At 45.1% G+C, this 12,210-nt stretch overlaps 1 protein-coding gene across 4 annotated transcripts in view; it reads right to left on the bottom strand.

Moving 5' to 3' along the window:
- The window catches only part of Ehbp1 (Eps15 homology domain containing protein-binding protein 1), a 77,020-nt gene that overhangs the window by 55,895 nt on the left and 8,915 nt on the right, over positions 1-12,210 (bottom strand). For all 4 annotated transcript variants that reach the window (XM_075675944.1, XM_075675942.1, XM_075675943.1 and 1 more), the window contains exons 4-7: positions 11,320-11,469; positions 10,307-10,488; positions 7,467-7,672; positions 1,801-1,934 (exon numbers count right to left, since the gene is read on the bottom strand). In XM_075675944.1, the coding sequence (XP_075532059.1) occupies positions 1,801-1,934; positions 7,467-7,672; positions 10,307-10,488; positions 11,320-11,469 (672 nt within the window). The remainder of the gene's footprint in view (positions 1-1,800; positions 1,935-7,466; positions 7,673-10,306; positions 10,489-11,319; positions 11,470-12,210) is intronic.

Genomic DNA, 12,210 nt, shown 5'->3' with positions numbered 1-12,210 from the left:
GCACCGTGCTTTCCAAGCTTCAAAGCCAATCGCGAGGACCACAAAGGCGGAGTCGGTGCCATTGCTGACAGTGGCGAATTCTTTCAATGAAAAACAAGAAGCTTAATAGCGAATGTTGAAGCAGCTAGGCCTAGCGTTGCCACGGTGTTGGCTGCGGCTGCCAGTGGAACTGCCTGCGATAGCACCAGTTTGAGGCGGCGAGGTAATCAATATGGCGACAGTGTTGGCTTTGATTGATGCCATTTTGGACCTGCAGTCACAGCAAATAGTCTGGAAAATCGTAGTACGAAGGGTTCTTGTGCCTGAAATTTCAGACGCTCTTATGCAGAGACTCTATGGGGTATGTGTGGTTCCACGAAGCTGTCTTAATTGAATTAACACGGCAAGCTGGGCGAGTTGGTGATTGAACATGTTCCTATGCCTGGGCAGCACAACCCAGACGAAGGACGAGAGGAAGTACACAATACGAGCGCAGTCTTAATTATCGGGCGTCTGGAAAGTCGGCAATTGACTGTACACTGGCAACTCCAGCCGATGACACAGCATCAAAGACGATTCGTTATGATTCCTCTCTGTTACTCGAGCCAGCATTACCACGACTTTCATTCCCTTTCGATAAAATTACAGATAATTTTTCCTGAAGGAAGCACAAATTCCCTGAGTTTTCCTGAGTATTTCCACACTATTTAAAATCCCTGAGAATTCTTGGTTTTCCCGAGTGGTAGACACCCTGTGTAAATGCTAGTGCAAGTAAATAGTCTCCCTTTCCTGCCAGTTACACTCACCACTCACCCTGCCAATTACACTCACCGACTTAGAAATCGGGCACCCAAAATTCGGACACGCTTGACTATTCCAAAAATTCCACGGCACTACCACTAGCCCCATAGACTTAATGTATAAGGACGACGGAAATTTCAGATGCCTTACAGTGCACTGTGCAGAAATTCAGACTCGGACTGCATGGCCGTGGGCTAATTGGCCATTGAGTTGAGCAGTAATAGCAATATTTTCATTTCAATGAGTACGTCACTGGTGCCTCGAAACTGAAACTAGCATAGCCTGGTAGTCGCTGACAGCACCCAAACCACAGGACAAGCTAAGCCACTAAGTCATAAAGGCTGCATTTGTGACTGGCGAGATTATTAGCAGGAGTTTAATTCCACTCTTATCATCCACAGTTCATGGCCAGCTGATCCCATTGATAACGTGTACGCATGCATAGCAACGCATTGACAAACTTGGACTGATTCTTGGACCCTTACTTTTTAAAGATACTTTCAACTTTTGCAATATTTCACGTGGCTAGCACCAGACGCTTCAACAGGCTGCAGCGTTTTTTCGCTGTCATAAGACAGCGTGCTTGGCACTGTGCCAAGAATTGTGTTTCTTGTAGGGATCGATGCGTCTTGTGCTAGTCACACAAAATTGATGGTATCACCAAAAGTGACCGTCCAAGAATGTGGCACACCTTTTGTGACCACTTGTGGAATAAACTTATTTCTGGCAAATCCGGCATTATGGACTCTCAATTATTTGGATCTTTTGGTGGTCCCCGTCGAGTCTGTATTATCAGTAGACGAATGTAGCAGGCTGCTCCTAAAATGTCCCACAGAACATTTGCCTCACAGAATGAATCCAGTTTGTTCTGCAGTACATACATGGGGCCCTCTCTTGAGCATTAAAGGACGAAATGCTGCCTTCCTGTTTAATATCTGCAGATGCAGTTTCTGTGTTGCCACTTCCTCCAAGGCGATGCTCCTACCATTTCTGGCGCAGCCGAAAGGTGAGGTAACTCACCGTCGGAGGTTCCCGGTTCTCTCCTAGAGCCTCGATGGGTTCGCTCAGCTGTACGCCCGGTTCTGGTGGCTCTGGTGGCGGAGGCGGTGGTTGGACAACCATCACTGCTGCGGACGGGCTCCGCAGCGACAGGTCTACAAGGAGAGAGAAGCGGCCCATATTTCATGCTTTAAAAATGATTCATTCACGCACTCTGTCATGTAACAGAAATGCTGCATATGTACACTACACGTCTAATTACATTCTCAAAGGCTAGCTTTTGGAAAGATAGCAGCTTACTGGAATACATTTTTGAGGTAAGGTAGCTTTCACATCAAATTGAATCAAATAAAATACCACAAAATCTGACCCAAGCTTTGACAATTACAAATCGTGCACAAGAAAACCAGCTGCTGCTTGTGCTCAAGAGTTTGCTGTCACCGTAAAGTTTCTTGCAATTACTAGAGGGAACTGTAGCGTTAATGTCTATACGAGCTGCAAGCAGGGTGGTTCAGCAAGCATGGGAATTATGCAAACATGCGAACACTGTAATAACAATGAGACATTCTTTATTTACTTTGTTATATCCTACAATTCGTAATATTTGTAATATTTATGTTAGTTATGAAGTCAACTTCCATTAATTCGACCCTGACGGAACCAACAACATCGATACAATTTGATGAGCAAGGCGCATAAACAATGCCAAAACACAGGGCCAACTGATCTGGCAGTATTTGCCGATCTCACATGCTCCCCCCAAGTCAAACGTGCACCAATTTTCTATGCGTCCAAAGTTGAAAACGAGGGTATAAACTACATTAAAGCCCCTAAACAAAGTAGCAATGTAACATGCAACCGACTTTTTAGCATGAAAAATATGTGTTGCGCACAATGGTGGTCAGTTTTCTAAATCCAGCTTCGCCACACAACTTTCTTTTTGTAGTCAGCTTCACCGCAGTACACCTGTGTGCTACGGTTTTGTTCCTGTATTTGATTGGAGTACAGGAAATTTTCGGTCCAATTTTCTTGAAAAAACAAGGACATGCATTGGAATCAGGTAAATACCGTAACCGGACATTATCAGCTACGGTTATTGCTTGAAAGCTTCCTAGAAAGGAAGTTATAGATGCCAAAGATAGGCATTTTCAATGAGTCATAACATGTGTTCAGTGCATTCACTGTCCCCTAAGCTAAACTGAGACAGACACTGCCACTAAAGAAGTCGCTATTGGGGTCGCTATAGGGGTCAGGCACATGCGTGCTGACCGGCCAAGTTTGAACTACACAGCGAAGGCCAATCTCCACTGATCCAGTTAACAAAATAACGGCACTGGCCCGGTCCGGGCCAGTACTGTTATTTTGTTAACTAGATAAGTGGAGATTGTTACTTTGTTACATCAGTGGAGATCGAATTAACCGAAAAATCAAATTAACCGGAGTCAAATTAATGGAAGTCTACTGTATCAAAGTTCGACTGTATTAAGGCATAAGCCTTTAGTGGCTCATGAGTGTCCGAGTGCAGTCCATGGTGGACGCAGGAAAGCGGTGATCACTGGTGAGGGGAGCAAGAAGAGGAAGCGCCACGCCAGTAGCGCTGTGCGAGTGGGTGCGTGGGAGAGCGTGGACATGCACGTGGGGGTGCGCGCACATCAGCGACAAACCTTGCAGCCATATGGCTTTGATTGCATCCCATGCTCGCAGCCACGGCGGCGTCCGTTCGCAGAGCAGTCCAGACAACAGCAACAGAGGCAGTCATAGATAGGCCTTCACCTATCGCAGTTTAGCTCAGCAAAGTGCCCACAGATTTTTTAAATGCTGTCAAAGTCCACAAGCAATTAGTTATAACACTTGCTTCCCCCCCTTAATTATTTTCTACAATTCAATTTCAATTATAGCTAATTACCCCCATGTTTTCCTTGGCTTCATTGTTTGTTGGTTTTATATGGTTGCGATTAACCAAATCGAGCCCTTTTGTTTCCCTTCTTCTCATTCATTTATAGCAAGAGTCTCGAATCCGGCAGCCTTGATGCCATTAGTAGCATGTGAGGGTTTATTAGTCATGTGCCTCCTATCTCAAGTTCATGTGTCAAGTGACGCCATCAGGCGAAAAACGGTGTTCTACACCTACCTGCCATTGCTCTGAGCTAGGCTGGCCAAAGCACCCACGGCTAGATCTAGTACACATAAATGTCCAAGTTAGTGGATGGATAGATGGCTGTTGCTGTAGCACAATTGGCAGCACATCGTACACATAATGCAAAGGCAGTGGGTTCGTTCCGCACCAGCAACAAGTTATCTTTTTGTCAACTTTCCTTGTCTTCATTATTCTCTACATTTAAATTTCAACCACAGCTAATCAGCCCATGCTTTCCTTGGCTTCATTGCTTGTTGGCGTTATATGGTTGTGATCAACAAAAATCGAGACCCTCTGTTTACCTACTTATCATTATTTCTATGAAACAGCTTTGGTTTTGGCACTGATAAGGGCGGATGCACCATGATGTTGTGATACACTGAATCCCTCCATTCATGCAATGGCTGCAGCTATCACACGCGAACACAGCTTTTAAACACTAACACACCTAGCCTTAACTGTTAGACGAGGCCAGCAAATCTTTCTCTGTGGCATCACACCATGAGTAACGTCAATGACGCCAGGTCCAGCATTTTGAGATCAACTTTAGCATCAAATTGAAGCATCTTGTGTTTCACAACCTTCACACTTGCTAAATACCATTGTTTTAGGTACAAGAGGCGCATGGTAGAGTTGGTACAACTATGAAAGTATGTGCCAGTACTTCTTTAACTTATAGTCAAATATTTTTTCCCTGCAGAAAAACATTTGAATTCCACTTAGAAGTGCCTTCATGTGAAATTAGTACAGTAAAACTGCATTGATACATTTTCTAAGGGACTCTAGGAAAGAATAGACAGTTTCAGTTTAGCATACGCTATACCATTGCATATGCTATAAAATTGCGGGTTGTCACTGCACATGCGCAGAACACTAAACGACCCATAGCATATAGCATACGCACGCTATTTCTCAGTTTTAGCATTAGCGTTTATGCATGGTTTGTGGAGTTTGCGTGAAACATGGTGGCGGTCCCGGCTGCCTGCTCCGAATTGAATTTGGCGTTGCTTTTGTAAAATGCATTTCGTTCGTAGCTAATCACTTAATCTCAGGTCACTTATACGACAGAGTATTATGGATAACCTTGTAGTGCTTTTGAGATCTCTTCTCGTTTCGAACGAGTCGAAGCCTAAGAAAGAAATGTTCGAGATGTCAGCGCAATCTATCGCTACAGTCGGGAGATAGCCGCAATGACGGCATATGGCCTCTGAGATACGAAGGTCTCGCAGGCCAACTAAAACTGTAAAAAATGTACGCTGCTTAGCGTACGCTAAACTAAAGCTGTCTCATAGTACATGCTGGAAAAAGGCAACAATTAGAAAGGCTGCCAGTACAGCTATCAGGATCTTGTTGCTCGTACTGCTACTGGAGTTGATGCGTGCCTGCGTGCGTGCATGCATAACTACAGGACATGTGCTGTGTTCCATGACAGGGGCCCCTCTTCACTCTTAATATGCTTCACCGCATAATACGACTGTACGGCGGCAAAGCTGACTTCAAAGAACCGGCAAAAACCACAAATGTGCCGCGACACGTTTACTGAGACTGGTGATAGCATACTTCTGGCATTTTCGGATGAGGCCACGGGTGGAGCTTGACAGGTATACATCTATAGTTTTTGTAGCAATATGTGAGAGTGACTTTGCATCTGCACTGGCAAATTTACATGACCACCTCATTCAAAAGCAACATAAGATTACAACATTACAAAATGGTGATGTATAAAATGGGAAGATAATACATAGGAGTCAATGGGCTTTAGATTGGGACTGCGAAAATGCAATGTACCAGCCGGTAAAATGCAATAGAAAAGAAGATATCCATGGGTTTCCATTACACATACAAAATTAGATTCCTACTATTTATTACACGTGGGTGAAATTTGTAAGCTCATCTGAAATATGCATATAGCACGAAAGAATAGCTTGATATTCACACAGTTTCACACTGTACTAATTGTGAACTGGCAGGCAAAGTGTCTCGCATCTCATAACAGCCTATAAAATGGCACATATTGCAGAGATTAAGACTGCAATTTGGGCAACTGAATGGATGCAACTGCGCAAGTTTATTGGAGTGTGCACTCTCATTGGAGACTCCGCATGCCGAGCATGATTTTCCAAATCACAGATGGTGACATGCTGACATGTTTTTCTCCAACAGCTACACATGTCATGAAAATCTAGATTTCTCTCACTTAAAAGAGCCCTGAAACAGTTTTATAAGTATTCGTAGAATGGCATCAGTATTAAATTACGTCACCTCACGAATCTCCTGCTGCAATAATTTTTCAGATCCTTCAAGCACAAGTGAAGTTAAATGTAGTTATCAGACAAATGAGCAGCTTTCTTTCTCCTTTCATTTCCACTAGCGCGCTGGAATCTACACAGGGGAGACGGCAAGGAAGTGAAAGGGAGCCATGGCCCGCTGGCCCTGTCCAAAGGTTGAACGTCTTGGTGGTGAGGCAGCACATGGCGGCTCCCCATGGCAGGCACAGTATTTGCACTATGCTTTTCATCTCGGGGGCCATGTCAGCAGGTGCAGCAATGCAGAACTGTCATGTGTAGACCGGCAACGCAAAGATGAAGCGGTTTTTCTGTCATCTTGAGATCAGGGACATATACATATATATTTTATTTATTTACCTCAAGTGAGCAATAATTGTATTATTCAATATGCTCCAGCCATCACGAAATCAGCCAATAGCTGTCGGTGGGCCCAGCAGCTTGCAGTGATGCTGCATGATGACATTGCGACGGAGAAAGCACTCAATTTTTTCACTGCTTTTGACACAAGACTGCATAATGCCTGCTGCACGCAGTGCAATATTATTTGGCTCACATGTTCACAGGAGCCTCTTCCACAGATCGGCAACATTTTCTTACTATGTTCCAAAAGTGTTTCATGGCCCCTTGAAAAGCCAACAGCAGCAAAATTTTACTTAAGATGACTAGATTCAATAAGTGCAGATACAGAACAGCCTAAGCACAAAATTCTACGTCTGAGAAATGAAGGGATGCATCACACAAGGCGTGCAAAAGTAGGCGTTCTTTTATTACAGAACTAGAATAATCGCGGTAATTACTACTCCTCAAAAGTGACGCATGTCTAAGACCGCACAGCGCCTCGGCATGGCCTCTAAGATCAGGCAATGCTTGCGGCTGCCCACGACGTACTGAGAAGGAGACGATGGGCCAGGACTTGCATCATATCCGTCAGCCACCACGTGCATGCATCTTCTGCTTAGGTGCTGTTTAAAGGCGGCTAATAAAAAAAAAATTAGACAATTACCAGCCCTGCAGCTTTATCAAGGTTGCTTCTGTAGTATACGCAACTCGTTTATTACCTATTCAGCTAAAGCGAAGTTTTATTGCAGTTGGCCTTTGAGCATTCCATTCGGATTTACGGGCTCAGATTCAGTACGTTGCGAGATGGCGACAACCAGTTGAATGAGCTCGACTGGTTTTACAGTAAAGAACAGCTACAATGTCTTGAATATTGAACCCAATTTATCAATCAACCAACCAGTCAATACCGTGTCACAACTCACCGAGGTCGTTGTCGGCGATGACTGGGGACGGCGTGGGACTACTGTCACCGCCGCTCACAAGACTCGAGCAGTCGGCTGCCAGCCTCGAGAGCTGTGCTGAGGCCTGCGGGGACGCTTCCTCCTCAAAGTCCTCAAGGTTGGCGTAGTCCGGTGCCGCCAGGGGAGCTGCACTCAGCAGGCTCGCTATGCTCTGCATATCCTCATCCCTGCACAAGCATACGTACCGCTTGAGCCTATGCTAGCTTCCGACCTGAATGCGACACCCGAGAAATGGATAGCGGGAAACATCAACAAAATCTCACATGTGGGCTGGCAAACAAAAATGCAGGGAAAGTGCATGAACCTCCGACATAAAGAAAAGCACAGTGACGCTTGGTTAATTTGGCACTCGTTAGTATGATAATGTGCATAGCTAATACACATGGAATGATTGTGCTAAACAATTACAGTCGATACCGGATATATTAAACTCAAAGGAAATCTCAAAATAGTTTGGTATATCGATAATTCGAAACATAAGATATGTCTACCTGAAGATATGAGATCTATGTACATCTCGGACAGCTTCCCAAGAAAGTGAGAAGCAGGTACTTACCAATTTGCTTCTCTAAGGCTGTGTCGCACACCCAAAAGTTGACCTATTTTTTGCTCTAAACATTGCAAGTCACTCGTACTGCAACATGATCGTTGATATATTGATCACAATGCTAACCATGAAAGCCTGTGCACGTCACCTGTATTCAGAGACTGTGGTGCGCCTCACACACGTCAAAGGAGTCACTGTGCATTTTTATTCCAGATAAAGTAAAAATGAACATGCCGCTATAGCAAACTAGCCTGCATGAATATGCACCATTCTGCCAGCAGTGCACTTGTACTGCAAATCGCACGTCATTGTGCTCATTGATGTGTCCGTACAATACGAACAAAACTCCATTTAAACGGCCGATCGTTGTAAGTGGGCAAAGAGCTAGGCGAACTGTTATGTTGGGTTTCAAAACCAACTTCCTGCTGGAATCACTTGTCCTCTTCTCGAAGGCCCTAAAAAGCTTATGTGTCTTGCGTACTGCTCAGCACTCCAATATCTTGCAGCCAATACATCCCTTCATTGTCGGCTCTTCCCCTCCAGCACTTGCGCCTGTCGTCACTACGCACACACTGTTATTTTTGAAAGTGGTTATCAGCTTGCAGAATGTCCCAAGTCCACTCCCACTTGCGTGTAACCGTGTGAGCAACAATAAAACGCATTCAGAACAGACCTACAAATTGCACAGCAATAAGTCTTGCATGCGGTTGTCACAATTGGAGTCTTTACGTGAAGTACGGATGCAGAGTGCAGTGGTTTTGTTAAATTCTAACTGTAATGTAAATTGAAGAGGTCTACGGTAGCGCGATTAAAAGACGGGACAAAAGAAGACACACAGGGACACACACAGCGCCAAAGCACATGCATAAAAGAGCCCTATGTACTAGTAGAAGTAAAGTTCACGAGGGTTGCAATGTGGGCTTGTTGGTAATGCATCTTGAAGGGGTGTACGGTAACGCAATTAAGACGGGACAATCACTTTTAATCACGCTACCGTGCACCCCTTCAAGATGCATTACCAACAAGCTCACATTGCAATCCTCGTGCAATGTAAAGACCTGTCCAAGTGGAGGCTGGGGTTTTCGTTTTGGCCGCTCACAGAAATCCTAAAATGACGTTTGCGGAAAACCCGTGTCTACAGGAAAACAAACCTGGCGGCGAAGCATCTTCAGTTCGGTATCCCATGCCGGCGCCACCCAGTGAAAAGATCCAAAGCTTTCTTGTGGAATGCGTATCTGACCAGGAAGAATCTCACATTCTTGAAGCAGAGTGGTGCTCTGCTCTTGCCGATGACGAACGGCCACAGCTTTCATCAGCCTTCCATATACACATCCAAAAAAACTGAAAGCACCCTGCACCTTTTTTTCTTCGCGACATGTACTGCCCTTCAAATTCAATCGCTTGTTTGACAGCACCTGCCCAAGCAGTGCCATTTCAAATTTGTCACCAGTAAAATGTTCCGATGACACCATCGCCATTAAGAGAAGCGCTACATAGCGTTCTATATATCGAATGTGGCAGTGAAAGGGAGTTCGATGTACACGTAGTAAATTGCTATACTTTTGAGCAGAATTTTGAAGGCGATTTTATAACTGTTCGATTTAGGCAATAATTCTATATATTGGAGTTTGATATATCCGGGATCAACTGTATAGAGACGCATGGAGGAAAATAATTATTAATTCTGCACCAATTTGGCATGCGTCGATTACTATGATACTGGCACGTACACCAAGCACGCATGCGAGGTGTTTGGAGGATAAGAAAGCATAGAGGCATGCAAACATATACGGATATTGTGGCAGGCCACAAAGTGACGCTGCTCAACCATCAGAAGCGACAAAAATGTTGTAATCCTACCCAACTTTCTTAATTACTCTCAAACAAGCTGATGTAAGCGAAAGTCTTGTAAATTGATTCAGCATAATGCATTACTGAGATTAGAATTATGATATCAATCCAGCCAGCTTTCTGTTGTAATCCCAGGCAAACAGGGCCACCATTCTGTAGCGATGCCATTTTTGATGCAAATGCTTTTTCACCTTTTTTTTTTTGCGTTCGCGAGTGGTAAGAGCAACACTACACCCCATGCGGAGCATCGAATGCGGCCACTCCCGAATGCGAAAAGTGTGAAAGAGCACTAGGATCAAAAAAGGCATCACTACAAGATAGTGGCCCAGAAGTTGTGCTACCAGCACAGCCTGCTTCGTGCATTACTTTCTGATGAGCAGAAGAGCAAGCAATGGAAACGTACGTGGCCTTTCCCTCCCGCAGCAGGCTGCATGAGAGAGTGAGCAGCAACTGCGCCTCAGCGCACTTGGGTGTCAGCGGTCGCATGTGCAAGACCACCTCCGTCTGCGTCGGCTCGGGCCGCGCAAACTTGGCCACGTTCACCACGCCGACGGCTACGTGCCGTCGCTTGCCTTGGGCTGAAATCTGCGGCAGCGGGAAAGTTTACAAGTGGTATCAGTCACAAATGAGAGCCTCAAAAATTAAAGGTACAAATGAGGTACAGTTGAAAGAAGGCTGGTCGAGAACAGCCTTCCCAACCACAATGCTTCGACTAATCCTGCATGCTTCAAACCTGTCTTCGAAGAAACTGACTCCTTTATGTACCAGACACTTCAATTTTCAGTACACTTTCGTATGCCTGCCCCTCTACCCACATGCTCTTTCATTGTCGCTGCATACTCTAACCAAGACTGAGCAGTACAGCTAAAGTTAAGGGTCACACCAACACACCAGAAGAAAGCTCTTCCACTGTCCTCCCCTGCACCCTTGCGGGACGCTGAATTATTGGAAGCTTCACAGAAGTTCAGTGACGCATAATGGGCGGGCCCCACTTCCTTCTCAGAACACAGAGCCGGTTGTTGCCACATTAGCGAATGAACAACCGACAGCTTTTACCCCAGTGACCTCTGTATATCGTCTTTTACCCATTTATTGTATCTTAAGAATAATAAAGTGAAACTGAAACTGACGTCACATGCAGGACCCTGTCGGCATCACAGTGTGCAAAGGAGGGAGAGGGAAATCCTGGAGAGGAGTGCAGGATTGTTTCTTAAATTTGTGGCTTTGTGGCTTCCCCAAAGTGGGCAGAGCTGCCAAGCTCGACAGATATCGTTGTAGCAGTATTCTACTTAAAAAGTGTTCAAAATGTCAAAGGTGGTTTAGGAAACCTTTAACACGATCCAGCCTCAACTATCCATTCGTGATCCAGTGCAACTTAAAAGCATGCCAGGAGGAATGAATCCCGGCGCCGCGTACATCTTCGACGACGAAGCTCCAATCCTTGTCCTCGAAGACGTTGCTGTTTGCATCGCGAAACAGCGTGACGGCCACCTCCACGTTCTCCGGCACAGGCCAGACAACGCGTCCCCGGTACGGATCGCGAATAGTAGGCTCCCATGACCTGGCCTGCATTGGAGGTCATGCAAGCAATAGTTCATTACTGCTCTCCTTGTCTGTGCACGTGTTGGAGGCAACAGAGATATCACAAGCTAAGAAAACTGGTACATGCTTGCCAAAAACCAAACAGCGCAAGGAGAAGCAAATGGACGTGGTCTCGCAGTTAAATGTTATTTAGAAAGAACTGTGATCATGTGGCATCAAGAAATCACACGTGCACGTTATGTGAGGAAAATAAACAAAACAATAATCAGATTGTGAGGCCAGTTTTTCTTGCACGTTTGCTGCCTCTCCCATCGCAAACTAACAATCTCGGACATCCTATCTGCTGAGACAATGCCTGCTTTAGGAAAGAAGCCCGCTCAGAAAGGGCACCACACTTCTCTAGACTGTGACAACTGAACATTGTGAAGAAGCATTTGCCACCTGTGGGTTGTCCTGCATAGAAATCTCATAAAGCTAGATAAAATGCATTTTATTTCATGCTAGAATGCAACAAATTAGCTGTATTTTCCCCAGCAGTTGTGTGAAATTCACTCCTAATTATAAATGGGACACATCATGGGAGCTGGCACTGCATTCTTGCAGTGGGGCTGCCAATTCTGTCCAGGGTTTACACATTTTCTGGCTCACAGAAGCAGTGTACCTGGGAAAAGTGCACCGTTAGATACTATGGAGCAGCTGCTTATCACTTCAGTGGGACAACATTTCGTGAAAACTCGTGCAACAGATGTTTCCGCTGACTCATAC

Source organism: Dermacentor variabilis, chromosome 11 (assembly GCF_050947875.1).
Source record: "Dermacentor variabilis isolate Ectoservices chromosome 11, ASM5094787v1, whole genome shotgun sequence".
NCBI classification, from domain to species: domain Eukaryota; kingdom Metazoa; phylum Arthropoda; class Arachnida; order Ixodida; family Ixodidae; genus Dermacentor; species Dermacentor variabilis.
This window is presented reverse-complemented; position numbering and strand designations above follow the sequence as displayed.